The sequence below is a fragment of the Hippoglossus hippoglossus genome, chromosome 15 (assembly GCF_009819705.1).
Source record: "Hippoglossus hippoglossus isolate fHipHip1 chromosome 15, fHipHip1.pri, whole genome shotgun sequence".
NCBI classification, from domain to species: Eukaryota; Metazoa; Chordata; class Actinopteri; order Pleuronectiformes; family Pleuronectidae; genus Hippoglossus; species Hippoglossus hippoglossus.
Window position 1 is genome coordinate 17,686,649 of NC_047165.1, and position 26,461 is coordinate 17,713,109.

Consider the following 26,461-nt stretch of genomic DNA (forward strand, 5'->3'; position numbering starts at 1 on the left):
AGACGAGAGCTGTTGTCTAATCTAAGATAAGAGTGGTAATCTGTTACATCATGTGCACATGGAAGGTTCTGAGGAAGATGGGAGATTATAATCTCTGTGTAACTCTTATGGTCAGTACCAGTGTTCAGAGGTTAAATTAGACTAGATTTGTAATCCATCATTTCAGGACACTAGAGTCAGACATATTACCGCAACTTGAAAATAATCAAGTTATAGCTAACAAGCAATTTCCCTCCACTATAATTTCTGCTGAAGTGCTTGTATTTACACTCTATAGATTGATGGAGTCATTTATCAGATAGATGAGCAGTGTGATTTGTTGTATTGTAGACTTTTCCAAGTAGCTGATCAGGAAGATAACACTCTCCTTTATGTGACTGATGCTGTGATGTTATCAGCACTGTTGAGCCCACAATACAGAGGACAACATCTGGCCTTCTCTGTGTCCCTGTGTCTGTCATGCCTCAGTGGAGGCTGGAGAATGGATCAGGTGTGAACGATTGAAAGGCGCTCGTGTTGTGCCATAATGATGGCAGCTGTTCTACTGACATTAAGCTCACATGGCTCAATTCATTTGTTCTCTACAACTCTTACCTTTTGTAAACGTCTGACTTCCAGTTGTCTGACTTCTCAGTAAACATGCGTTGGACTGACCCTGTCGTTCCTCAAATATACTAATTCTTGAAAGTTTTTAGAATGTCCTGTTCTATAGGTTTAACCGTTTACATGTTTGATTTGCTTTAAACTTTACAAGTCTCACTCACTCATCATTTTATTTATTGCCATTGAAGAAATCACCCAACACTGAATGCAAATACTGTTCATCCAATTTATACAGCGTTCTGATTTGCTGCACCACTGTCAATGATTTGTAGTGACACTGTGTGTGATAGATCGGTGTTGAGATATTGTATTCATAATTATGATTTTATGTGATCGATAAGATATTTAAAACAGGTGCTTTTTTACATTTATAAATACACATATTTAAAAGCTCTACAAATGGTGCAGTAATGATGATATCTGTCTCTCACATTGTGTTTCTGCTGTATAAGCCTCTAGCTCCATTCATTTACTGCATCAGTGGTGTAGTGACGCTCTGTTGGATCACACTGTGTTCTTGCCTTGTCTCTGTGGACTCTGGCTAAGCACCCGTCTCCTGGGACATGGAACATTATACTCAGTTGCAAACGTAGTGTGTGTTGTGTGAACTGGTACACAATCAGTTCCCCGGGTTTATTTAGATGTAAACTGATCGTGGTCTCATATTTGGTGTGAGTGCACATCCTAACTGTGTGTATATAGTTGCAGAGGAAAAGGTCAAGAGTTGAAACGGAGAGCTCAGATCTCAGTTCTGGGAAGTAGGATCCAAGCTGCTGTGGCTACAAATAATATATTTGCTTCCACGGGGGGCTTAATGCACTGTGGGAATTTACCAAGAGGGACAGTGAGGTTTAATCTGAAATGATAATATGGACTTTCTATGGTACTCTCAAGCAGCTTGTAGACAAATGACACCTTACAATATGCATGCATAAGACTTCCGCCTTGTTTTCATGAGCTGTTCTATCAGGGCCCATATGCCAGGTTCGGATATAGTTTTCCTTCAAGTTAGCCATGAAACACTTAACCGTATACTTTCTCATTGACTGTATTTTTTGTCACCTGCAAAGATTTATTATAAGTGCAAGTCAAGGCTTTTTTGTCCCTTTTGTGGAATTTTAACTTGCATCAGAGTTTACCATGAAACAATATCGAAATATTGTTTGGGTTTACCGGTTCATGAGCATTAATGCAAGTGAGAGATGATTTCAAGTTGTGATGCTCTTTTTTATTTTCTACAGGGATGTGGTCTCACACCATGACGGTACAAGACTATCAAGACCTCATAGATCGAGGCTGGAGGAGGTGAGTGTCTGTCTCCTGGCTTCACCCAGTCCCTGTATACTGACACATGGATCTGTTTGAAATTTCTTATTCATATAGTTCAAATCATTGTTTGTGTCATGGCTGTTCACATCTTCTTTTTCAGAAGTGGGAAATATGTGTATAAGCCCATAATGAACAAGACGTGCTGTCCACAGTATACCATCAGGTAATGATGTTTGACCCATTAGAAATTCCTCCTGTCATTCATGCTTCACTTAACTTCAGATCTGTCAAGATCACATGAAGATGACCCATTGTAGTTGTATGGAGTTGAATAATACATGCTTTTCTAACCAAACATTTACCTTTTTGTGCTCTCTGTCAAGATGTCATGCACTGAAATTTCAGCCTTCCAAATCCCACAAGAAAAGCCTGAAGAAGATGAACAAATTCATTTCCAATGGAGAATTACCAACAGGACAGGATGATGGTGAGGGGTATTTTTATATGTGTAAAATAGATCTTAAGGTTTCTGTATTTCATGAAGATTTTCTCTGTATTGGTATTCAGTAGTCCGTCAGCTGTCAGCAGTCCACACTCTGAGACTGTTGGTCAGCAGTTGCCTTAGAGTGCATGTTTGAAACTACAGTTAGAGTTGGACACAGACTCATAACAGTGCTGGTACTGTCACTCTGTAGAACACATAAATAGTATCAGCGATGTTGATTTTGTGCCTTGTAGCTGAGCCAATGGATTCTGTGTGTGAAGAAGCTCGTCCACAGGAACCAAGTAAAGTCTGTCACGCAGAAGTGAAGTGTGCGGCCATTACAGACATTCAGAAGGAAGTCGCAGAGTGTCCCACTGTCACTGAAGTTCAGAAGGAGGCAGCGGATGCTGCACCTACAGGCCCAGAAACCACAAAGAAGGATCTAATGTCTGCTCCGGATGGAAGAACAACAGCTACATCTACTAAAGCAGGTGAGAAATCATTCTTGCTTTACTGGAAAAAAGTTATTAAGGTTACTCATTATTAATTAACTCGTTTTTATGTAGTATTTACCTCTTAATTCAGCGAGTCCTTGTTTTTGCTTATTAAATCAACAACTTGCTTTTTGTTTTCATAAAGAACATTAACTATGCATGTGGAACTACTATCATTCGTCAATCTGTCAATCAAGGGCTGTGCAATACAAACCGAATTTCCAAACAGAGGTCAATTGACCTCCAGGTGCAGATGCGTATCATTGGTCGTTACTCCTACTACACACTAAGACGTTTCATACCCGATCCACTTCCATGTCACAGGAGTAGTCCATCTTTTAGTCTCATCTTTTAGGAGTCTGGACTCTTCTCCTGTTCAGAAGGACTCCATTGTGTGACACGTTCACTCTCTTTCATGTTTGTGTTGCCCTCATAATAATTTCCTGTTCATTATATTCATTTGTAAAGGGGCCACCGTGCTTTTCCTTTAGAACTGAGGTACCATTGCTTGCCAGAGGGGGTCACTGTTTACTTTGTAATAGATGCCACTGTGCAGCAGCTTGGTGAATGAAGCTGCTGTGTCTTCAGTGTATTCAGGAGCGTGCCTGGTTTGGGCTTATCTGTCATGTTCTCTCTCTTTACACTCTGTACAGGATATCCCCACGGCCAACTCACAGTAATGAATTAATAACAATCATAGTGAAGAGATAATAAACTCCCATTAGACAGGAAGCTTCACTTCTAACAAATGTTCGTGTTTCTTGCCTCAACCACTTTTTTTCCGAATGAGAACAGGCCCCATGCTCATTAATCAAATGATAATTACGTGTATTGAAACAGGAAGCTTGGTACAGGTTGATCCAGATGCAGACATAAACATACTGAGAAAAACTTGAACAGTGACAGTGTCCTTCTACCTTTTACGTCTGTGTCAGCACCACCCTCCTCTCCCTCCTTCTGACTGAAAGTACAAGCCTGTTCAGGATGCTAGCAAAGAGGAAGCAAGGAGGATTTACTACGTTGAGCCAGTGGTTCTCCACTCCCCGCTTATTCACCTCCAACAGAAAACACCTGGACATATCTCTCCTGTAGGTTTATGACCGGAGCTCTTTATGGCTTTGGGCAGGTTCCAGTTCTAGCTTGAGAAATCTTGGTTTCCCATCTGCTGTATAGCCTTCATAAAGTCATAGGTAAACAGATACAGAAGGGCATATGGAACATTATGTTTCAGAAAGTTTCATGTGTAGGGGTCTGCTTTTGAGGAATCACAAGTAGAGAAACTGTTTGTATTGGTATTCCACTTTGATTTGGTCTTCACAGACACAAATGTTTATTTGCATATTGAGAGGGGAAGTGAGATCGGATCACAAGTGACTTTTGGGACACATTTTAATGCCAGGATTTTAATACTAGATCTTAACTATGATTAATGGCCCAAATTTGTTGGTTTGTAGGAAGTGGTGTTGTGTGTTTTTACGTAGGCAGAGTTGTCCCAAGGTGGCAACCAGTACAGGTTTCCATAAAATGTTGTTGTATTATAGAAGTATTTTAGATGAACAGATAATGGCGTGCTCCTCCCAGAGTAAATTCATTTTCTGGCTCTACATGTTTACACACAATAAAGCAGTATGTCACAATTCTATCAACTTTACTCTGATTCTGGGTTGTATGTGCGCTTAGGGGAAGCCGGGAGGGAGAGTGTCATAGCTTTTATGAAGTGCTAACTGCTGGAGCGGGAGCATCTGTCTTCCACAGGAACTGATCTGTTAAGGCTTTATCTTCACCTCCGCTGCGTTGGCTGTCCTCAGGAGTACCTGCGTCTGAGAGAGAGAAAGTGTGTGTGTGTGTGTGTGTGTGTTGTGAGTGTGTAATTATAGGGAGAAGCCACGTGGACGTAGTGATGGTGGATAAGGGTTGATGTGTTTGTGGTTGAGTCAGTGTGATGAACGCAGTCCAGACTCTGGCTGCTCTTGACCTCGCTGTGTTTATTCTGACAGGAAAACCATTTGACCACGCTATAACTCCCAGGGTTGTGTGTTTATATTCGAGAAATGCTTCCCTCCTGTCGTGCCTCCATTCATTTACTTTTCAAGACAAATGCAGCTGGAAGGGACATTGATGTGATGATACAAGAAACAGACACACATTAATGGGATACTCTGAATGCTAATGACTTAGAAACAAACAGTTCACAGTATCACAACTGTTAGTGATACAGAAACCCAGATCACAGAACTCTTGATAGAAGGCAGCATTTCCACACAGCTCCTGATGTGGTCTATATTTATTATTCACAGGATAGAATTAGCCTTTACAGTAGAAAATAAATGACCTTGAGCTTGAGTCAGATGAAGCCGAACCCTCCAAGTGAACCCCGACCAGTGCCAGGCTTTCTCGTTGCACTCGTCGGGACTGGGCGTCCCTCTCTTTCTCGTGACATTGACGGAGAGGGGGGTAAGTTAGTATGTGAGTTGATGGCGGCTGGCAATAGGACAAGCAGGAAATGGCTCTCGTTTCCTTATTGCTTCAAACAGGATGTGGGCGTGTAAACTGTTGACATGGGATGCCCGGAGAGCTGGAGGCCTTGGCAAGAGCCCAGGAGGAGGAGGTGGTGGTGGAGGAGGAGGAGGAGGAGGAGAAACAGCAGAAGGATAAGGAGGGGGGCTGAGAGAGGGAAACGGGGAGAGATTGAGTTGCTGCAGAGAATGTTAACGTTAGTCTTGTTGAGAGAGTAATACGGGGGGAAGTGTATGAGTTGGTCGTGTTAGTAGCAACCTCAGCTGTTGTGAAAAGAGCTACTCATTCATGTGTTCACAAAAAACACATCCATGGTTCGTTCTGCGTCTTCTGTTCCTTCATAAATACACACTAGCTTTCTGCTAACCACTTGGACTACACTATCACAGAACTTGTTGTTTTATATCCTCCTAAGCAATGATGCAATGTAAAGAGTATTAATGCAAGGAAACAAGAAAATGACTTCCACAGGGCTCTCTGTTAAGACTGGCTTCTTAGGCAGGGGGTACACTAACGCAAACATGGCAGCCCATTTACCCTCAGGGGCTGGGGGAAAAACAATCGGAAACACGGTCTAACGCTCACAAAATCTGTCTCATATTTGAGACTTAGCAATACCAGCAGCTCGAAGTTCCCACCTTTCTCCCTCCTGTGTTAAGTCTTGTTCAGAAGGCAGTGTGAAAGTAAAACCTTTTTATCTGCATCCAAAAAGGAGTAATTGAGTTATTTCTCACAGCTGCCTGTATTTTCTCCACATTCTTCACGTCTTTTGCATGAAAATAGATTAAGGATGCTGTTTTTTGTAACACTCTCCGTAACTCTCCCCCTCTTCTCTCTTTTCTCCGAGGTGCAGTAATGGGAGCTGATCCCAGCCGGCCGCCGTGTCGCAAGGCCAAAGAGCTGAGGAAGGAGCGACGTCTTCAGAAAGAACAGATGAGACAAAAAGCTGATGGGGTCTCTTCCATTGTCTCTTCTACCCCACCCACTCCCACTCATGCAAGCCAACCTAAAACCCTAGAAGATTTCATCGATGAGTCATTGCCTGACAAGTCTTCTCATTGCCTTGAGGTGAGCAGAAATATTGAGTAGGTGCTTTCTTTTCTCTTTTCTCTTGAAATAAACATCAGCCTATTGTGATTACTGCAGCCATCTTTAAGAAATAGTGTTTGTTAGTTTCTGTGTCCATAATGTTTGGGTTCAGTTAGCTCCAAAAGCTGCTCTCATAGAGCCCTCTTCCCTCACCCCAGTGACTTCACCATGTGTTTATGTGTGCAGAGAGGATAGCTGGCCACAGCAGAGTGGAAAAACCACCCCTTCCCACTTTGAATTCAACCAAATGACAGGCACACCGCACACATTGGGTCGCGTTACCCTGCTTATGACATTAAAACCACAGCTCCCAGCTCAGCCAGTATGAGAGGACATGGAAATGAACTTTTGGCAGGGAGCAGAACAATGTAGAAAGATCCCTGGCGCAGGCCTCAAGCTGAGGTTGGTAGAGTAACGTCATCCTTGGTCTTGACCAAGATTTGAGCCAGATGCAGCGATGAACCAGGCAGTGTCTGCCTCTCGTCTCTGTACCCCCCGAGACCTGACTGACGACACCTTCTCCCAGTCAGCTTTTTTTAATAGGATTAATTTGTTTGCCTGCAGTTATTGTTCATTTTCACTAAGTGGGCATGAACACAAGGTTATACCTCGCGAATAATGGTTAATTATATATTCTGTAAAAGTGAAATAATTGAGAGGTGCCTCTATTTGACACATTCAGCTGTTTAGTAAAGAACATGTGGCTAAAAGACAATTTGGATGATAAGCAGTTTAATGAATCTATGTGATGGTGTGTGAGTCTTGGGTTTTTTATACTGTTGACAAAGTTTAAAGATGTTTTTTAAAGCGGCACCAGAGGATAGATGTTTACACTCCAGTAATTAAATGCAGTCCAGCTCAGTTCCATCATAAACACATCTGTTACACATGTCATGCTACTTGACTGATGAGAATACACCGCAGGATACATATGACATATTTAAAAAATATAGAAATATACAAATATAGAGGAAAATGTGTGATTGAGCAGCTTTTAACTTTGGTGCTGCTTAGCTCACTGTAAAATTGCTCATTTGAAATTTCTCTTGACATGATTACAGTAAAATCTTTAATCTGTGACCTCAGAGAAGATCATTAGTTATGATTTCATTTAAATGCCTCTGCAAAGAGATATGTTTCAGTGACAGGTAAGTTCAGATTTATGTACATCACCATAGTTGTGTGTCCTGGCCCTAAATCCATATGATTTGACGATCCACCACCAGGGGTCAGTGTGAGAACGTCAATCAGAGCCCCTCACGTTTCTGTGGAAAGTGTGGAACCACATTTCTCCTCAGGAGTGTTGTCCACAGTCTCCACTCTCTTCTTATATTATTGTAGCATTTCCCCCTAAATCTCCTGTTGCTGACATGAAATAATTTGGCTGTTAGTATTCTACTCTGTTCTATTACTTCATAATGGTGTAGTGAAAGGTCTTAAAGATTAGCTCTGAGAAAACATGGATCTTTCATTTTAATTAAAAACAAACAAAAGCCACTGCACTCTCATTCTCAAAGTATCAGACTTCAGGTTTTAAATTCCAGACTGTTATGAGAATTGTTAAGATTTCATATTGCATGCGGCCCACGTCTGCCCCAGTGTTAGTTCACTAAAAGATTTCAGCCTGTCAATATATCTCTAGCTTTAGAACAGAATCAAAAAGACCGAACTTGAGCATTGTCCTTTTCATGTAAGAGGCCTAACGTTTCTGGTGGACTAAAGCATGTGGATGCCAAGTGGTCATATGAGAGAGAGCCACTTAGCTCCAACTCAAACAAACCTGAGGTTCAGTTCTTCTATCCTGTCTGTCCAGGGGGATTCATATGGCAAAGCCTCCACGGCCAACAAAAGCTTCCAAACCAAAAGACTGTTAATTAAATGGGGCTTGAAGATGAGAAAAGTTGGATTCTTCTTTAAATTGTGTGTCATTAGCAACATGCCAGTTTTTCTTCTCTATCTCAGGCTTCTCATGATCCTCCCAATTGAGCTTGATTCATAGCACTGCAGTGAAAGCAATAAGAAATGCTCTGCGTAAAGTTGCAAATGGGACTGATGAAAATCTACAAGCCTCAGGTTCATTATGCATCCATCATGTGTAGTTATGGATTAATTTATTTGCAAGACTTGCATATTTTCTCTAGGTTAGTGGAACATGGACTCTGGTTTCAATGTTCATCATATAGACGCGCAAAGGCATAAAAGAATAGTTTGCACACTAGTTGCTGTTGGCTATGATCAGACTCAAGGATAAATCTTCATTCTCAAGGGACATGGTGAAGCACTGGAAGTGGACTCACATACAAACTACAGTAAATAGGCTAATGTTTATTTCTGCATTTTGAGAAATACCACAAGTTCTTCTGAGCTATGACAACAAATGTTTTTTCTGTGTCTCAATGGAGATAGACATAACACACCCCACTGTGTATTTATGTCACCAGCCTACAGTTGACACTGGTGAGACTAAGCACTTCATTAAAGGTGAAATTATAGAAACAAAATTTACAGACTAAATCATCCTAACTGGATGTTTTTGCATTTTGTTATTAAATGGTTAAACCCTTCATGTCACTCAGCTACAGGAGGGTGTGCTTATGTCAGTGTCACAGTTCTGTCTCTCTGTTCTCTCTTTTCAGTTTCTGATGTGTTCCTCTTCAGAGTTTTTTTTAATCACCACTTATGATGTTCTCAGCAGTTTGTTTTTTTCATTTTCATGTTAACCCTTGTCTACACATATTCTTTTTGAAGGTGAGGCTAGTGCGCGCCAATCCCCCTAGCCCGCAGTTCAAAGCCTCTTTCGACGCCTCCTACCAGGTGTACAAACTCTACCAGATGGCCATTCACAAGGACCCTCCTGACAAACCCTCCGAGAGCCAGGTCAGAGGGTGGGGGGCGCGTAGGTCAACCTGCTGTAGGGAGCACACAGGGAGGGAGGGAGGGAGAGGGCTGATTACAGGCCTACAGGGGCATCAGAAGGATTTCTAATTTTCAAGTTTTGAATAACCATAATGTTCTAAAATGTTCAACTGGTTCAATAATTTCTACATTGTTGGTGCTGGATGGAATTTGATTTATGTTAACATATGCGACTCAGGTAGTAGTGGTAGTGGTTGTAAAAGTGCCTCTGTTTATAATTAATTCTCCTTCAATAATTGACAGGTAATCATTATTAACTTTTTGCTTTAAGTATCTAATGGCTATTCACATTGTTTTGAATCATAATGAACAAAATTCAGGACTGTTCCATAGATATTTAAAATATGAAGTAGTAAATAACTGGTGCTTAAACTTTCTGACATCAGGTATCATGGGGAAAAACCAAAATGTCTGTATGAATTACAAAAAAGTGCATTAACATGTTAGTATTAAAGCGAGTGTATGAGTATAAGAGCGTGAGTCAAAGGGGAGGAAATGGAGGAGAAAATGTTTCCATACGCCATGGTTGGGAGCAGTGTTTCTCCAGGTGTTGGAGTTGGCCCTCAGTCGGCCAGTCGGGTCGTTAGTCTTGACGTGTTGGGGGGGCCAGTTTTGTCAGCTGAACCCACCCGACCTTCACACATTTACCGCGTGTCATCATATCGTTCCCTGTGTCTCAACTGGAATCTCGTTTCAATTTAGGCTTAGGTAGTAGTGATGAGAATTTAATTTCCCTTGTGCGTGCAGTCTGTCTCACTTTGTTTACCTTCTCGAGAGGAGTCTGTAGTGTTGGAAGAGTCTGAGTGTGTGTGTGTGTGTGTGTGTGTGTGTGTGTGTGTGTGTGTGTGTGTGTGTCTAGCTGAGACGAACCATTCACACGAGGCTCTGGATTCCTGCTGCTTACACGCACCGTTTTGAATTGCGACTTCCCAATCCTCTCCGTGCGATCTGTGGTAAAAGCTGGGCAGTGCACTAGCCTCATCCTCAAGTTGCCCAATCTCTTTGCTGTTTTTAAAAACTCACTTTCAGTCTCCTAGAATCCCATTGTTTTCTAGCATTCGTGTGTGATTTCTACAACAATCTGATCACTCAATCAAGTCTCAAACTCAAAACAGACTTACTGTGTTGCCGACTTGCCTCGAGGACTAGGAGACTGATGTGAACCCTGAAATGCCAAAGCACTTGTATAACACTGTTGCATAAACCCTCTATTTTCTACTCCTACACTGTCCGTTCCTTGAAAGCATCTCCTTTCTTATATCGAATACATTTCCTAATTACTCACCATCTTCGCATTCATTGTTAACAAAAATAAAACCTCCCTCCACCCTATTGCTCCTTTCCCTCCACACCCTGTGCTTGAAGGTGAGGCTAGTGCCGGTCAGCTTTGAGGACCCTCAATTCACAGCCTCCTATGAGCAGTCGGTGGCACTGTACTCCTGCTACCAGATGGCCATTCACGGTGACGACCCCAGCGAATGTAGTGAGAGCCAGGTACTGCATGGTTGTTATTATTCCGCACTTACTTTAGGGCTCTATTGCACATGTTGTTCCAGCTTCACACTCATGAGAAGGGTTAGATTTGCTGCTTTTCCCTATTTATTTTTCATGAAGATATTTTTTTTTTATCTCCATTAAAGGAGAATACTGGTATTTTTCGACCTGGGCCCTGTGTTTAAAAAATGTGGTTTGATGGTTCTTAACTTTTAGCTCATCTCCAACGTCAGCTGCGACACATCTACAGTGACTACAATGTATTCGCTAACAATTTCAGCCTTTTATTGGTGGAAAAATACATGCATTGGACATTTCATGGACTGGCTCTGTTGCCCCATATCATTACATTGTAGCCAGTGCCGCCATGTTGTAGCTGGCAGTGGAGACGCTCTACTCGACCCATTCCAAAAGTTTTTGTGTGTACCATTCATTTACACAACCACGCTCGCAAACCTAGGGCCCAGGTTGAAAAATACTGGAATTCCCCTTTTAACAGTTACGCCTTGTAGCATTCAATCGTCCAGCAAAATAATTACAATCATCAAAATGTTTTTACTGTAAAGTTAATGATTATGCTTGTGTATGAGTAATGTGAAAGCTGTAAACCCTGTAAAATACAGAGTTTACTAGTTTATGTGGTGCACAAGACATATTGTCCAGTGATGAATGGGAAAAGGAAACAGAAAAGAGTAACCCAGTAAAATAGAGTCATCGTTTTTAAAAATGAATTTATAATAACCAGTAAATTATACAATATATACACGCATCTCAATAGGAGAAAATAAAGTCTAGTCACAGCACCAGACTTAAGGGTGCAGAATTACTGGACATCCTCACTAACCTGAGAGGGCCTTTTGTCCCTCAGGGCTGGAAAAACAACCTCCTCCTCCACCCTCCTGCCAGCAGGCCTCTGTAAATTACTGAATTCTCCAGCTTGTAAAAAGTAAGGTAATTAATAAATAATAAAAGCTGTCAGATTGGGCAGACTGTGGCAGATTCTTTCCTAGTGCCATAACACTAGCCCTATTAATAGGGAACGTGTGTTCGTGTGTGTTTGTGTGCACAGCTTCAGCTTTATAGCTGTGCCGGGATCGGATGGGTTCAAGAACTAGAGGAATAACATCTGAAAAAAAAAGTAAAGGTGTGGAGCTGTGCAAACAACTCTGCTGTCTGTTGGGTTGCCAGAAAGTAAACTTTTTTTTTTATAGATGGACTTTCCAGGTCTGATACTGACTCCATAGTGTCGTGTAAAAGCACAGTGAGTTGAGGTTGGGTTCATTACTCTAACAGGTGAGGACACGCTACCTTAGGGAGAGGTGTAGAGAGATGAATGGAATCTGAATTGCATTTATTTAGACTTGGTTTAATCAAATGACAAAATGTACAATTCATAAATTCAGCGGTTGTCTGTGCTTCATGGAGATTTCTCAGAGTTGAGCACAGCCTTTTGTGATATATCACATTAATACAAGGAGACAAGGAGAGACCATGTTGTCCTCCAATGTTTGTCTTGTTCCACTGCACTTAATTTCTACAAAATTTCCCTTTTAAATTCAAAGTTAAGAACGGTCTTAAAAAGTCTAAAATTTGATTATCCAAATTTTAGGCCTTTATAAGGTCTTCAGTATGTTGTTTGCACGATAATATAGTTCATAGAGAGTATAGGCTGTCTGTATCCTAGGCTCTGTAGACTAGGCTACTTCGCCTTATCTGCAATAATGGGAAAGTGCCTTCTGGGGCTATGATCTTCCTTCATATCTGGCAAGGTCTGATTTTTTCATAATGGTTTTAAAAAGTCTTTAATTTAACTTGTTGAAACCTGCAGAAACCCTATTAATTATATTCCCATTAGTTGGCCTCACTACAGCGACAACCCCTCCTGCGCCCCCGGTACTAAAACACTGCTGATTTTATTTGCTTGCCCGTCAAACCCCTGGTTAACTCCCCTGTTCTGTTCCCAGAAGCTCGGAGCTTCCCATTGTCCTGTGGCAATCATACAGAAATGAGAAACACATTGTTGATGTGGTGATGCCACATTCTGGTCCCATGCCATTCTGGGCCTGAGTTGCTACCTAGGAAGTTGGGTCATGTTGTATTTGTAGAGGTATTTATTAATCTATTAAAGTGTTACCTCAGGACAGAGTGTTGAATACCATCAGGCTGGCTCCAAGCCAGGCGATCGGAGTGATTATGTGTTTGTGCAAGTTATATTAACCTGCCAAAGTAGTGCTATCATTAGACAGTATGATGTCCTGGAGCGGAGTGGCTTTATTTGTTTAAGGGTCGTATGCATTTCCTGTCATACAATGACTGGATGGGAGCCAGATATTATTCCATCCACATCCAAACCTGGTTTCCTGACAAAGCTGAAGCACATACTTGGAGTTATTTAGATATATGTGCAGATACACAGGCACGCACATGCACGCACACACTCTAACTCACACTTACTGTTCTTAACTGTTGTGCTGAGCCGTGACTCTTGAGTTCCTGCACATGTGGCATTCATTTTCAGGAAAACAAATCCTGTTAAATCTGTATGTACTCTACTTGATGGCCAGAGCTTTAACCAAGACACGTGGAAAAAAGTGAATGTAAAAAAAGTTATCAGTAGAATTGGAATCAATGAAGGAGGAATAATAACCATCAGTTCAGATTACCTTAAAATGATTTGCAATGTAAAAAATAATGAAAATTCTATATCACAGCGTCATCACTACTTGCAGCCATTTTCCTTAAGTGCCTTTACACACACTAAAGAATCTTGTCAGAACTTTAGCAAAGAGATAAAAAAAACCATTTTTTTTTTTAAATTAGTTTTTTAATTTGAGAGTGAGCTCGAGCACCATTTCGCTCAAATAAGCTCAGCAATATGAGGAAGTACCAAGAGCAAAGTGACAAGGGGTCTAAGTGGCAATTAGACTTAAGCAGATGTGCATGCTTATATGTAGTGTATTTGTGTGACTGAAGACACGGCAGTGCGTGTGTTCGTATGAGTGTGTGTGTGTTCGTATGCGTATGAGTGTGTGTTCGTATGCGTGTGTGTGTGTGTGTTCGTATGAGTGTGTGTGTTCGTATGAATGTGTGTGTGTGTTCGTGTGTGTGTGTGTGTGTGTGTGTGTTCGTATGAGTGTGTGTTCGTATGAGTGTGAGACGGCTGCTTGCCCTCCTGATCATATACAGATGTGTTTACTATAAGAAAGGGAGAGTTAGAGAGGAAGTGATGGGCTCCATGTGTTGCTGATGAGAATGTTCCAGAAGGTGCTCTGGACATGGCTCTGTTAACAGGCGTTATGTGTTGTTGTATTCGAGGAAGAGAGGAAGCTGAGATCGTATTTACTTAATTGTACCCTAACTGTATTTGTGCCTGAGCGACTGCACCCATACATTAGTGTGTGTGTGTGTGTGTGTGTGTGTGTGTGTGTGTGTGTGTGTGTGTGTGTGTGTGTGTGTGTGTGTGTGTGTGTGTGTGTGTGTGTGTGTGTGTGTGTGTGTGTGTGTGTGTGTGTGTGTGTGTGTGTGTGTGTGTGTGTGTGTGTGTGTGTGTCAGCAGCAGCACCGTGGTGTGTTGTTTGTCCGTGACCAGGTTAGGGTCAATGTTGCCAGGCTCCAGGCGAGCGGCCTCACCCAGCCAAGCAGGGTTAACAAGGCTGCTGTGCGCTTGTTTCTCCTGGATGGATTACCCAGAAGCCCCATGATGAGTGCCAGGTAAAGGTGGGAAAGAAGTTCACATCAAATTTGCCACACTTGTAGTCTACTTGTCTGTTTAAATAACTCAGCATTTTACTACCAAGTCAACTGGCCACTCCACACACAGCAGCCAGTGCCGAAAGCATGACTCCTATAAATGATGTCATCTAATAACTGCAGCTGTTGTTCTGTGGGCAAACCATTTAGTTTTCTTTCTTTTTTTTGTTTACGAGTTTTAAAACAAAAGTTTCATTTGTGCCCTTCAGCTATTTTGCACACTGGGAGGCTTTGCTGTTGGTAATGTGTTGACTGGTAAATGTAGTAGTCACTGTAGAACTGGAGTGGAAAGTTACACTTTACTGGCAGAGTTACACAGGTGGAGAACTTTTTCCCGCACCAGCACAGATAATTGTCGACTAAACAGACGTACTTTCCATATTGGTCAGTGAAAGCTTGGAAATTGTGCTAAATCCATTTCTCTTTAGCAGGTGAATGGAATTTGATGAATAGTTTTTTAAATATTATGTATGAATATATTTGCACCCACTAAATAAAAAATGTGACATATTCTTCCTCGGATAGACGTAAGCTCATGGGTTAATGGGGATTGCAGGAGAATGAAAAGTCGTAGAAAGAAAACCATCATTGTTTTTTTGTGTTTGACCAGTTCTGTCTATTCCCTCTTCCCCTGTACTCCTCTACGTCATGGTTTGGGGCTTGATTCTTAAAGGTCTCGACCTTACTATGTAAAGTGCTTTGAGATAAAATGTATATTATGATTTGGCACGATACAAATAGAATTAAATTTAATCTAGAGCCTGAATGATTTAATGGTTTTCTGATATCGGCCGATATGAGTCTTACACTGACTCATCCGTTTCACTGTTTATGTTTACCATTATGAAAATGTATATTTTACAGATAAAACAATGCAGCAAAGATTTCCATTTATACGTACATGAAATGTAGGTATTTTCTAAATTCAAGTTGTAGCAATTTTGTTGTATTCATGTTTTCTTTTTATTCATAGTTATGTATCATGAAGTTTATGGTTAAACTGTAAAATATTTAACAGGCACTGGTCCTAGCTGAAAGCTGAATAGCCCCTGAAGTGCCCCTGTCCTGTTTATTTATTTATTCATTATTTGTAATAAACTAGTCATTTGGTAACAAACTATCAATAAATATGAGACTTTGTTATGAAATATATTATTTAGCTATGTTGAAGAACACACTATGCTTGAACAAGGAACAATTTCCAAAATATACTCAATGATAGCTATAGAGCTAACAGTAAAGAAGTCACTTAAATGTGCACCTTACTGAATCAAGAATTGAGCATGGATGTTGGACATATAATTAGCCCCTCTGTGTAAATTGTGGTATAGTAAGCCTTATTTACATTTCTTTGTCATAAAGATTGAATAACAACATCTTATTAGTCATTGCCCCATATATATATTACTTTAAATATATATATATATATATATATATACTGTACATAGGTATCCAATATATTCAGCATTATCAGCATCTGCCCCCAGTAATCCGTATCAGTCGGACTCTTGTTAAATCGAGGGTAATGTCAGTGTTTTGCATCTTGCTGTAGTCTTTACTCAAACTTCATATTTGATAGATTTTCTTATTTTTTATGACTATAACTTAACTCATATTTCATGGATTGCGTCTTTTGTTTTTTAAAACAAGAATCCAAGTTAAGTGACTGAGTCTAAAAAGCAGTGAAACTGTTAGGGTGTTTGCATCACAGTCAAAGGTAAAATGGAAACGACAGATGAAAGTGCATCATTCTTTAGCTCACCTCTGCCAAAACAACCCCGGTGTTGGAGAAAACTTGTGTTTAGTGTCACCAACACACACACATCAGCTGCAGCAGACAAATGCAGAAACACACACTCTTTTGGATGAGTTCAGGCTACTGGCAGGGATTATGAATTGCACCTTAGCCAGGACTGTCCCACCCAGTGAACCATGCCGTCAGCAGTCATCACTATTACTCGCTGCACTTCTGGCTGTGCACAGACACACTCGCACACAAACAGGAGGATGTTGGTGCGCTTGTGGGAATTTCCAGTAACTCGTAGAGCTGCTTCGTGTACAGGAAAACTTGGATTCGTGCATTTATTGAGAGAGTCTGTGAAAGACGAGTCCTATTCAAAACACAAGCAATCATGACAGAAATTAAATCATGAGTAACAGAGAAGTTAGTTGGCGTATCCATTTTCATTGGCTTTGGTTTATTCTTACATTCTTTAGGAAGTGGAGAGACTGGGATTGGATTGATATATTGATACTCGCATTTTAATGCAAACCAGGTAGTAGTCTGTTATTTATTTGCTGTCACTGACGTTTTGCTTTTACTTAATTATTATACTTGAGCTGTGTCAGTCTGTAAAACTGCGGTTGAATATGGTGTACTTCCTGTCTACCCACCTCAAAGAACGTCATTAGTACGTGTTCAAGTAGAGACTACAATCAAGGTTTCTTGCTTTTTTTCCACCCTAACAAGAACAAGATTGCAGGAACAAAAAAACTAAGTCTGAATTAAGTATGCTCAAAGTATCAGCTATCAGCATTGTCTGTGAGATATATTTCCATTAATAAAACAAATCCAAGCTGGAGTCAGAAGAAAGAGTGCATCTCATTATAATTCGCAGCCAGTGGTTAATATGGAATTTCGTTATATAACCTCTTAATGTAAAGGGCATATTACATAATTTAAGTCCTGTCTTTTCATTATTTACACACACCCACACCCTACAAGTAGTCCTGTGGACCCTGTCCAGCTTATTTTTGTGGTACTTCAGTGCTTGTCCAGACCCCTGTTCTGCTCATTAGACAATGAACCAACAGCTGAAGGTTTCATATATGAATGACACAGCTTGATTGTAGCGTTTCCTTTTGAAATTGGATCTTGAAACTGTGGTGCGTCTGCATGAGGGCGAGAGAGACTGAGCAAAGCTGTCAATCACTGCTCCACTGTGGACACTGCCCACATGTCAGCCCTGATCTCATTAAAACAGTTTTCGGTCGTAAACGTGGAAGCGTGCTACGTTTGTCCTCCGGTCCTACAGGTCGGCTCGTCTGTAAACACACTGCTCTCAACCCTGGCGCTAGAAAAGAAGAAGCACAGGAAATAGTAGAGAGAATGGAAGAAAGATTTAAAGTTTCCACAGACACAAAACCCCAGTAATTGATATCTGATGTGCATTTGGAAGTGTGTTAAGAGATGGGCTATTTTGACATCAGTGACGCTGCTTATTTAAGCTGTCACTATGTCCTCCCTGAAGAGGAGAGCTGGAGTTGATAGGATAAATGTTTTCATTTGTGTAAATACAATCTTCCCTCTAATGCTCCTTTGTGAATGTGGAGGCTGCATTTGATATGTGACACCTGAGTGAGAATAAAACTGGGAGCGATAAACTATGTAGGACAGCAACGGAGACGTGTATGGTTTTCATTTATGCCTTTCTGAAAAAGTTGGTGACCCAGAGAACTAACTGTTTTTCTCTCTGTCCCCCTTCCCCCCCGTCCCCCTCCACAGTTCCGGAGATTTCTCTGTGATTCACCACTAGAGGTATGTATTTCCTTTGGCCTGTTGACAGCATAATAAAACTCCTTCTTAAGTGTCTCTTTTCAGCCATATGCGTTACCTGTAATGATTTGCCCCAACAAAGGGAAGGTCATCCTGAAGGAAATTACCATCAGAGACGAGGATAATGATTTGAAAATTGTGCAGTGTTACAGTTTAAATTTGTTCATCAAACACCCTCAAAAGTGGATAAACGTACTCTAGTTCCAGCACATACCTACCCGTGCACCTTTGCTCTATCTCTTCAAGGTTCCTCCATTTGGGAAAGAGGAGGGGGGATGTTGAAGGATTCCGGGAGGTGGCTTTGTTTCATATAGAAAGGGTTTTAATTTAGCTCTGGTGAAATAAAAACAGGGTGTTTATGGAGGAAAACGGTGAAATGTGGTGTCCAGATTGCATTTTTGTCTGTGGTCTTCGGACCCAACCTTTCCTCTGGCACTTCCTGACCCAACTGCTCTTCACTGTGTGGTGTAGCACAGATTACAGGATGATTGGGCTGCTTTGTGGACATCAATTTGGGGACCTAACAGATGGCTGTTGACCCAGTTGGCAAAAATAAGTAATTATTTAGGTTCCATGGAAAGTTTGATATCAGCTTCTAGTGCATTAATTCATACAATCTTGCTGGTATTCTATGTACAGATTTAAAAAAGATGTATGTTATAGTATGAAGGATGCTTGTGGCACTCTGCTGACCCGAGTGAGCCCATGTGAGACTACAACAGGGCATTTTACGGAAAATTCAAAGATGATGAGATTCCAGAAATGTTCCTGTTGTTGTGAACGCAGACAATATCCTGCTGCCTTCTTCATATGTGAAAGAAAAATGTCCAGTTTTCTGGACATTTTCCAGAGTTCATATCTGAAAACGGCTTCAATGAGGTGTAGGTGCAGCCAAGCCTCTCTGAGCACTTAGCAGGCCTGGTGAGCTGCTGCCTTCAGAAGCGCTAGTGGACGTGTTGGGTCAGGACAATTACACCAGCAATTAGACTCAGGATGGGCACTTATAACAGCCTCTTTAATAGGATTGAGGTCCAAGAGCGCACACAGACGGACTGACACAGAGACACACAAACCCAGTCACTCTGTGCTGCCCCGTGGGCCTCCTCAGGCCCTCACTAATGAACATCATTAGTGTTTATAGGAAACAAGCTTTTATCACCTCGTCAAGGCTGGCGTCCAGGCACGGCGAATTACACAGGTCTGCACACATACACACACGTGTGTGCACACGTACAGTGGCACGCCGCCGCATATCTTCCTGATTTCTCTGTCCCCTCCTGTCAGACTGGTTCAGGGGGGCGTCTTCATTTGTTTGGCCTCCTTTCTCTCCCAATTTAGTTTTATTTCTTTCTCTGATCCCTCTCTCTCTCTCTCTCTCAGCCGCCTTCGAATGCTCTCCCTTCAGAGCTACTATGCGTGGCTTTCTGAGCTACCTCTGCGTGTTGGCCTCCATCTGTCTCCAATCAGAGTGCTATTAAAATACACACAGACACTCACCACATGGAGCTGCATACTGTGTGGTTCATCGCATCACATGTAAGCCTCTATTTATACAAATGTACGCAAACGGCATACTCTCAAATTCAACTGCAGCTAATTAGGGCCCAGGTTGTTCGACTTGCTTGTTTGTTGCAGTGCTCGGTTTTATGAAAATTGCAGAGGATTCATGCTGAAAGTCAGAGATAATTAAAATCAGCTCTCACTAAATATTCTTTTTTTCCCACATTTACATAAACAAGTAAAACACATCTGTACTGTCTGGTAAACAGTGGCACAACATTGCCTGCAAACATGATGAGCAGCAGTCATGCAGGTGCCTCTCAGTGCACTTGACCTTGGTGAGGTCAAGAAACTGTGGGTTTTATGGGCTGTGTGGGATTTATGCACTCATTCTGTTTCTATTTATTTTTCTTTACAGCCTTGTAATGTGTCAAACCAAAGGGCAAACACTCATTAACAGGGGTGTTCACCAGCTAGTCACCACTTTTTCCCCAGGCCAATTCTCTGAAACTCTGTCTGTCCTTCTATGTTTTGTCCTCTCTATGTCTCTCTTTCTCTCGCACAGGACAATGTGGATGATTTTTAGTTTGTGTAGTAACAGAGATACGCCTCAGTAGAGAATGCACCAACTGCCATACCATAACACACACCCATATGAGACATGTACAGTGGTACAGTGGTACATGTCTCATATGTAAGCCAAAAACAGAAAAGTGTACCAACTGTATCTAGAGTAAAACAACAGGAGACTGCCAAATACTAAAATATGTTTCACTTTGACCTTAAATTCATGGGAGAAATAAGTATTTCAATATAGTGGTAATACAAGGTGCTCATGATGTGAGCTATGCTACCCACACAGCCTGCTTCAATGTCTGGTTCTGTGTGTATTTCAGTTTGTGTATGGATGCACATTTGTGAGTGAAACGAGGAGAATGCTGAAAATGTATTATTTGTCTATCATTACCAGTCTACACCAGTTACAGCTACACCTAACAACTCTGTGTCGCAGATTCACAGTTTAGCAGGAAAAAAATAAACAAGTGGTAACATGCTAAACACACATTCTAGATATTTAGCCTTCTAGAAATGTAGTCGGAGGCAAACCCCTTGAATCAAGTTTTTACTTAACGATAAGCAACTGCTGATGGAACGCTGATTTGTTCCTGGGACTTTTATCAGAAATTTCAAAAACTAGTTGGCAACTATAAAATCAGCTAAAAGTCATGTAGTGTGACCTATGGGCTTAAACCTGCACCAAAATCAATTCATAGCAATAGTATTTGAAAATAATAATCTTATTAAAACGCTTAATAAATCAATGCATTAGGAAAATTGATGGAAGAAAATCAAGAAAAGTACAAATTCATAAATTAAAAATCATATGAAATTAAAATCAGTTGTAATTAACACCATACCAAACCCCAAAAGATATTGTTTAATTCACTGATTGTTGTTATGAAATGGGATATACTCATAGCTATATCCAAAAAATCTATTCTTTCACTAATATCTGCCATATCCAAACTCTCTGAGGCCCAAGCCAAACCTCTGTTCAGTCTGATCTTCCAAAGTGATGTTGAAAGCAGCTGCTCTGGTCAGATGTTGTGTGGGTTTTCATCACATTGAATGAAATGTCGTCCTCTTTTTCCAAATCGGGGCTTTAAATCATTGTGCCTTTTCATCCACATACAGTGATGTTCTTTGAAGTGTTTTATTGCAAATAAAGCAAATGAAGTCATTTCTAAAAACAGGAAATCAATATGTTCAACATTTGGTTATGTTTGGAGATGTTATGACATCATGTGAAAAAAAAATCTTTAATATTCATTATTATTAATTATCTTATGTAGCTTTACCTACATTTCATTACACTTACACATTTATTACATTGAAATACCAAAGCACTGAGCATTTAGTATTTGTGAGATTCTGAAAGAAAATATATCAGTAGGATCTTCATTCGGACCCTTTTACAGAATGAGTATTTCTGGTTCAGTTAAAGTCTACCCTAATGTCTTTCTACGCCGGCTGAAACAAACATGCCGTATATCACCTTCCCACTTTGTCAAGTTAAGCACTCTACTCACATGGCCCTGTATTTAGGCCATATGAGAGCGATTTGGGGCTGCAGGGGAAGATCTGGGCTGGTTTGATGTGCTCCAGAGAATGTTTAGATTGTTGTCACAGTGGCAAGGACACAACCATTAGGCTGTCGTCTGAGGTGATGCATGGGTCACTCAGACAAGATCAGCCTTGAACATGGTATGAACTTCTAGACAATCATACACACTCATTCATTCAGCTAATACTTTTATTGGAACAGCAGTCGCATTCCTATTATTGTGAGCAAGCATGTACACTTGAGGTGCGTAAGAAAAATCTCCCTCTCTTACAAGCACGGATCACCTCGTGCTCTTTCCTTTTACTTACAACTTCTAAATGACGCCAAGGGGCCTCTGACAAAGCCCCCAGTGTTTCTGGGGGGGACTGGTGCCAAGAAATAACAGGCTGCCTGCTTACACAGACTGACTGACAGTTTCCCCCAACCTCACACACACACACACACATATAGAGTGCAGTGCTCCAGATGTGGTGCCTGTCACCCTTCAAGAGTTACCCCCCACCCCAAAAAATAGCCATTCATTTTTATTTTTGATTTGTCCCTCCTTTTAGTCTGCCAGCCAAGTCACTTACAGCTAATGTGCACTAAACCCACATCATCTCTGGCTCATACCATACCTCAATAAGCCACTAAGCCATTAAAATAGATTGGTGTGTATGTGTGAGCTGTTTTGAAAGAGTTGAATCACTTATTTTTTTATTTCGAAACTTATTAAAAACCTTATTTGGTAGCTTCAACTATTTTTTATGGCCTCATCGGTTGACTAAGGAAAACAAAATGTCTGTTTTAATGTTGTGGCTGTTTTAATGTCCTGTGATACGAGTACCCTTTAGGCCAGAGGTGGGGAACCTTTTACCTATCAAGAGTCATTACAATTTTTACAACATCCTTTTGGGGCTATACTGCTTTATCGAATATATCACACTGATCTCTCTTATTGCGATAGCTGGAATTGCTTCTCTTTGGCGTCTGATGTCAGATGGTAGTGATGGTGATGCTATTGGCTGCTGGTTTTTTAGCTTTGCAAGAGTCTTTTTTTTTAAAGGAACTGCTCATACCAGACAGTCGGAAATTCAAAATCCTCAGGGACATACATATAGTTCATAGAACTCCAGAAGGAGCCTGTTGCACTTAGCTTTGAGCTCATCATTCCTCTGCAGCATGAATTTGTGTTGTAGATTGACAGACACATATAGTTCCACATTAAACAATTTGGTAAATATGTTTAATTCTTTGTTTACTTTTCATGTCCTGAAAACGCTTACCAAATGCCTGAAGGAGTTTTGCAAACTCATCAGCGTATTCAGACGTCATAGCAGCCCTTTGTTCTTTCACAGTAGGAAAATACAGTGTTACCTTTCTCCAGTTGTACTTGACACAGCATGCAGTGTTTGCAAAGAAAGCAGTTCCTCCCACATATGAAACCTGGCAGTGATCCCATGCACAAAAATGGTTAGTTGGACAGTTTAGTCTGTTGTTTCATCACTGGCCAGAGAGAAAACCCTCCCAGCACTACATTGTTTCTGTCAAAAAGCTGTTTGTTGCGCACATGAACTCCACCGAAGAGCGTTAACTTTATCCAAGCACATTTGTTTTTTTGCTCATCTATGTTTTGAGATTGGCCTTTTTCATCATTGTGAGTTTGTCCCTGAAAACAAGACACAATGGGTTGTCATTTACCTAACAAAAAAATAGCTTGTTCATTTGTCTTGGAAAGTGCAACTTTCCACATCTGCTTTTATTTCCTTGACAGCTACATATACTGTATGTTGTGTTCACCCTGACTGTGACTTGAGAGGCATACAGCTGGAAGGGACCACCCTGAAGGACGCGTTAGCTTGCATGTGTTATTTTTCTTTTATTGCAGAAAAAAAATGTAATTGCTGTCATAAATTATTTTTGGTATTTCTCAGTTGCTTTTTTGTATATATGATTTTCCTCGTGGGCCGGATCAAACTGTCTTGCGGGCTGAAAATGGCCCAGAGTCCGTATGTTGCCCTCCCGTAATTTAGATGGTATAATCATCCCTTCCAACCCAATTACCCACATGCATTAAAAAAATAAATGGACTCTAGTTTTCATTGTGGCAGACAGGTAATAACACCTGGGTGTCCAAGGGCCTGAGCTTGAGGGAAATAGTTTTATTTTTATTACTAGCTCTGCTTAAGAAAAACTTACATAGTGCTAAGAAGGAATGTGGCACACTGTCAACTCATTGGTGAAGTTCAGTTCTCTGGGGTCGTGGAGTTGTGCTGTGTGTGTATGTGTGTGTCTGTATGTGTGTGTGAGAGTCTCATTTCTGTTTGGTCAGAATATGGGCCCAGTGTACGTACTGGGTAACCGAGCTAGTCCTCTCACTGTTGTGATAACTAGCAGGACCTGATCTATTTAACTGGGTCCAGATGAATGTTTGCAAAGGAGAAGGCTCCAGTTACACACACACAGACACATACACACACATACGCAAACACGACCCAAGACCTTGGCTTAATATGACTTTTAACCCTAACCCCAAGCCTCCCGTCTTAACCCTCTGTGATAAAAGCAGTCCAGCCACTTGATTGAAAAACCCAGCATGTGGATTCATATGAGAAACTCAATGTGTGTCAAACACTTAACTGTTTTATTAACGGGGCCGACTTAAGCATGCGGGTGCACACCGACACCCACATTCTTTCATGCCACATGGAGAGACAGGAGACAGACGCATATAGGAGAAAGCTTGGTAATACTTCACCACCGCCTGGTGAAATGGATTTTGCTCATGCAGGGTCTTTTATTAAAAACTCTTCCCCTGGAGTGTTTCTGGGGCCAATTCCCTCTACCCCCAACTCCACCGACTCCTGCTCTCGCTCCACATTTGGGAGCCATTAGCAGGCTGAACGTGAGGCTACTGTACACCCCCACACATAAAGCGTGAGGCCTGACTGAGAAAAGCCCGGGCTATAATACACCGCCGTGCAGGTGTGTGTGTGTGTGTGTATGAGACGGTGAAAGTTGATCTGTGCAAGAAAGTGAAAACAGCCCTCTTACATACACATTCTCATTCCACTATGATTTTTATGTTTTACATACAACCTGTATTGCACACAAGAGGACCATTATTGTTTTGACCAGTGACCACCTTCTCTTACTGTTTTTCTCTCTTTGCCTCTCTCCAGGCAGAGTACTCTCCTGATGGGCCTGAGGTTGGCTACGGCTCCTTCCATCAGCAATACTGGCTGGACGGACGCCTTGTGGCTGTGGGGGTGATCGATATCTTGCCCACCTGCGTGTCCTCTGTGTACCTGTACTACCACCCAGACTCTGCTTCACTGTCTCTGGGCTCCTACTCTGCTCTCAGGTTGGTTTCTCGAACACAGACGAGCCACATCGTCCCTTCTCTCTTGTTTCGAAAGCTTTCTGATTTTTGTTTTCAGTTTAATAGATGATGATAAAGATGAGTAGTAGCCTCCTCTGGCCCCTTCCAGATTTTTTGTCAGATGTGACCCAGATTGTGATGTATGAGGCAGTAAAGCCTTAGCACTATCTGAATCATTCACAGTAATAATACTCTGTCTTAAGGGTAATTATTTGTCAGAAGCAACATGTAGCTCCTTTCAGGAGGGAAACTGCTGTGCTTCTCATTGTTGATCACTCCCTTCTTTTCTAATTTTCTAATTTCTTTGTTCTTACTTTTCCTCCTCCTCCCTTCTCATTCCCTCACAATTGCCCTCCCCATAACCTGCTCTCCCCCAGACTCTTGATCTTTTCAGCTCCTCCCAAACTTTATCTTTGCTTAGAACTGTATACTATAAGTGCCATAATACTCGAGGTTGGGAAACATACCTCCTTCCCTCGCACTTGATTGTTTGAGGCAGTGGTCTGTTTGTGGTTCAGCTGACGACAGTTCTCTGTGCCAAGATGAAATAAGAGAACACACACGTACATTGCAGGCGCACATATCTGGTGTTTCCTGTAAAAAAGTAACCCAATGATGTGAGAAAGGCTTTTAAAGATGTTTCTGCACAGATGTGCGCGACTGAGCGATCTCTGCTTGAAACTGGTGTGCACAGGTATTAGTGGTCATACATGTGCGTCATGCACTAAGTCAGCCCGGCAGTTAAAACAGTTAGGCTGTGCTCATGGAACACCATGTCCATCGCAAAGCACACAGTTCCCCATCACTTATTATTTTAAGAGTCTGACTCCAAGTGTAACACAGAGTGCTCGGTGTTTGGAGGAGGCCTCGGAGAAAGAAGGGAGCGTGTTTTCAGACACCAGACCCCAGTTCTTTGATCAGGTCTGGACACTCCCTGGTTTGCTTGGCTTGGCCGAGTCTGTCCAACTCATGGTACAGAATGCATGTCTGCATCCAGTTTGGGGGATTTTCACAAAGATCTCAGTGGGATCCTTAATTTGTCAAACATTTGTTTCCCAGTTGCCATTAGGGAAAAAAGATAGAGTTTATATTATGTTACAGTTGGGGTTAAATATGTATGTTAGGCATTATAGTAGTTCAAAAACAGGTACAGAGCTGTCTTTTGTGCAACTGTGTGTGTGTATATGTTATTCAGCAGAAGAAACAGGAGAGGGGGATGTTGAGAAATGTCTTGCAGGAGTGTGGATGCTCGGGCCTGAGGAAAGAAGGAGGAGGAGGAGGAGGAGAAGAAAAGAGGCACATA

General features: G+C 41.4%; 1 protein-coding gene across 9 annotated transcripts in view; it reads left to right on the forward strand.

The window, feature by feature from the left end:
• LOC117775527 (arginyl-tRNA--protein transferase 1) overlaps positions 1–26,461 on the forward strand; it is a 51,657-nt gene that overhangs the window by 2,032 nt on the left and 23,164 nt on the right. Inside the window, exons 2-10 of one of the 9 annotated variants that reach the window (XM_034608785.1) lie at positions 1,845–1,908; positions 2,033–2,095; positions 2,256–2,359; positions 2,611–2,847; positions 6,221–6,435; positions 9,205–9,333; positions 10,738–10,866; positions 18,122–18,154; positions 24,959–25,140. In XM_034608785.1, coding sequence (XP_034464676.1) covers positions 1,845–1,908; positions 2,033–2,095; positions 2,256–2,359; positions 2,611–2,847; positions 6,221–6,435; positions 9,205–9,333; positions 10,738–10,866; positions 18,122–18,154; positions 24,959–25,140 — 1,156 coding nt within the window. Of the gene's footprint in view, positions 1–1,844; positions 1,909–2,032; positions 2,096–2,255; positions 2,360–2,610; positions 2,848–6,214; positions 6,436–9,204; positions 9,334–10,737; positions 10,867–18,121; positions 18,155–24,958; positions 25,141–26,461 lie in introns of all 9 variants that reach the window. The other 8 variants (XM_034608782.1, XM_034608777.1, XM_034608776.1 and 5 more) reach the window with 8 other exon arrangements.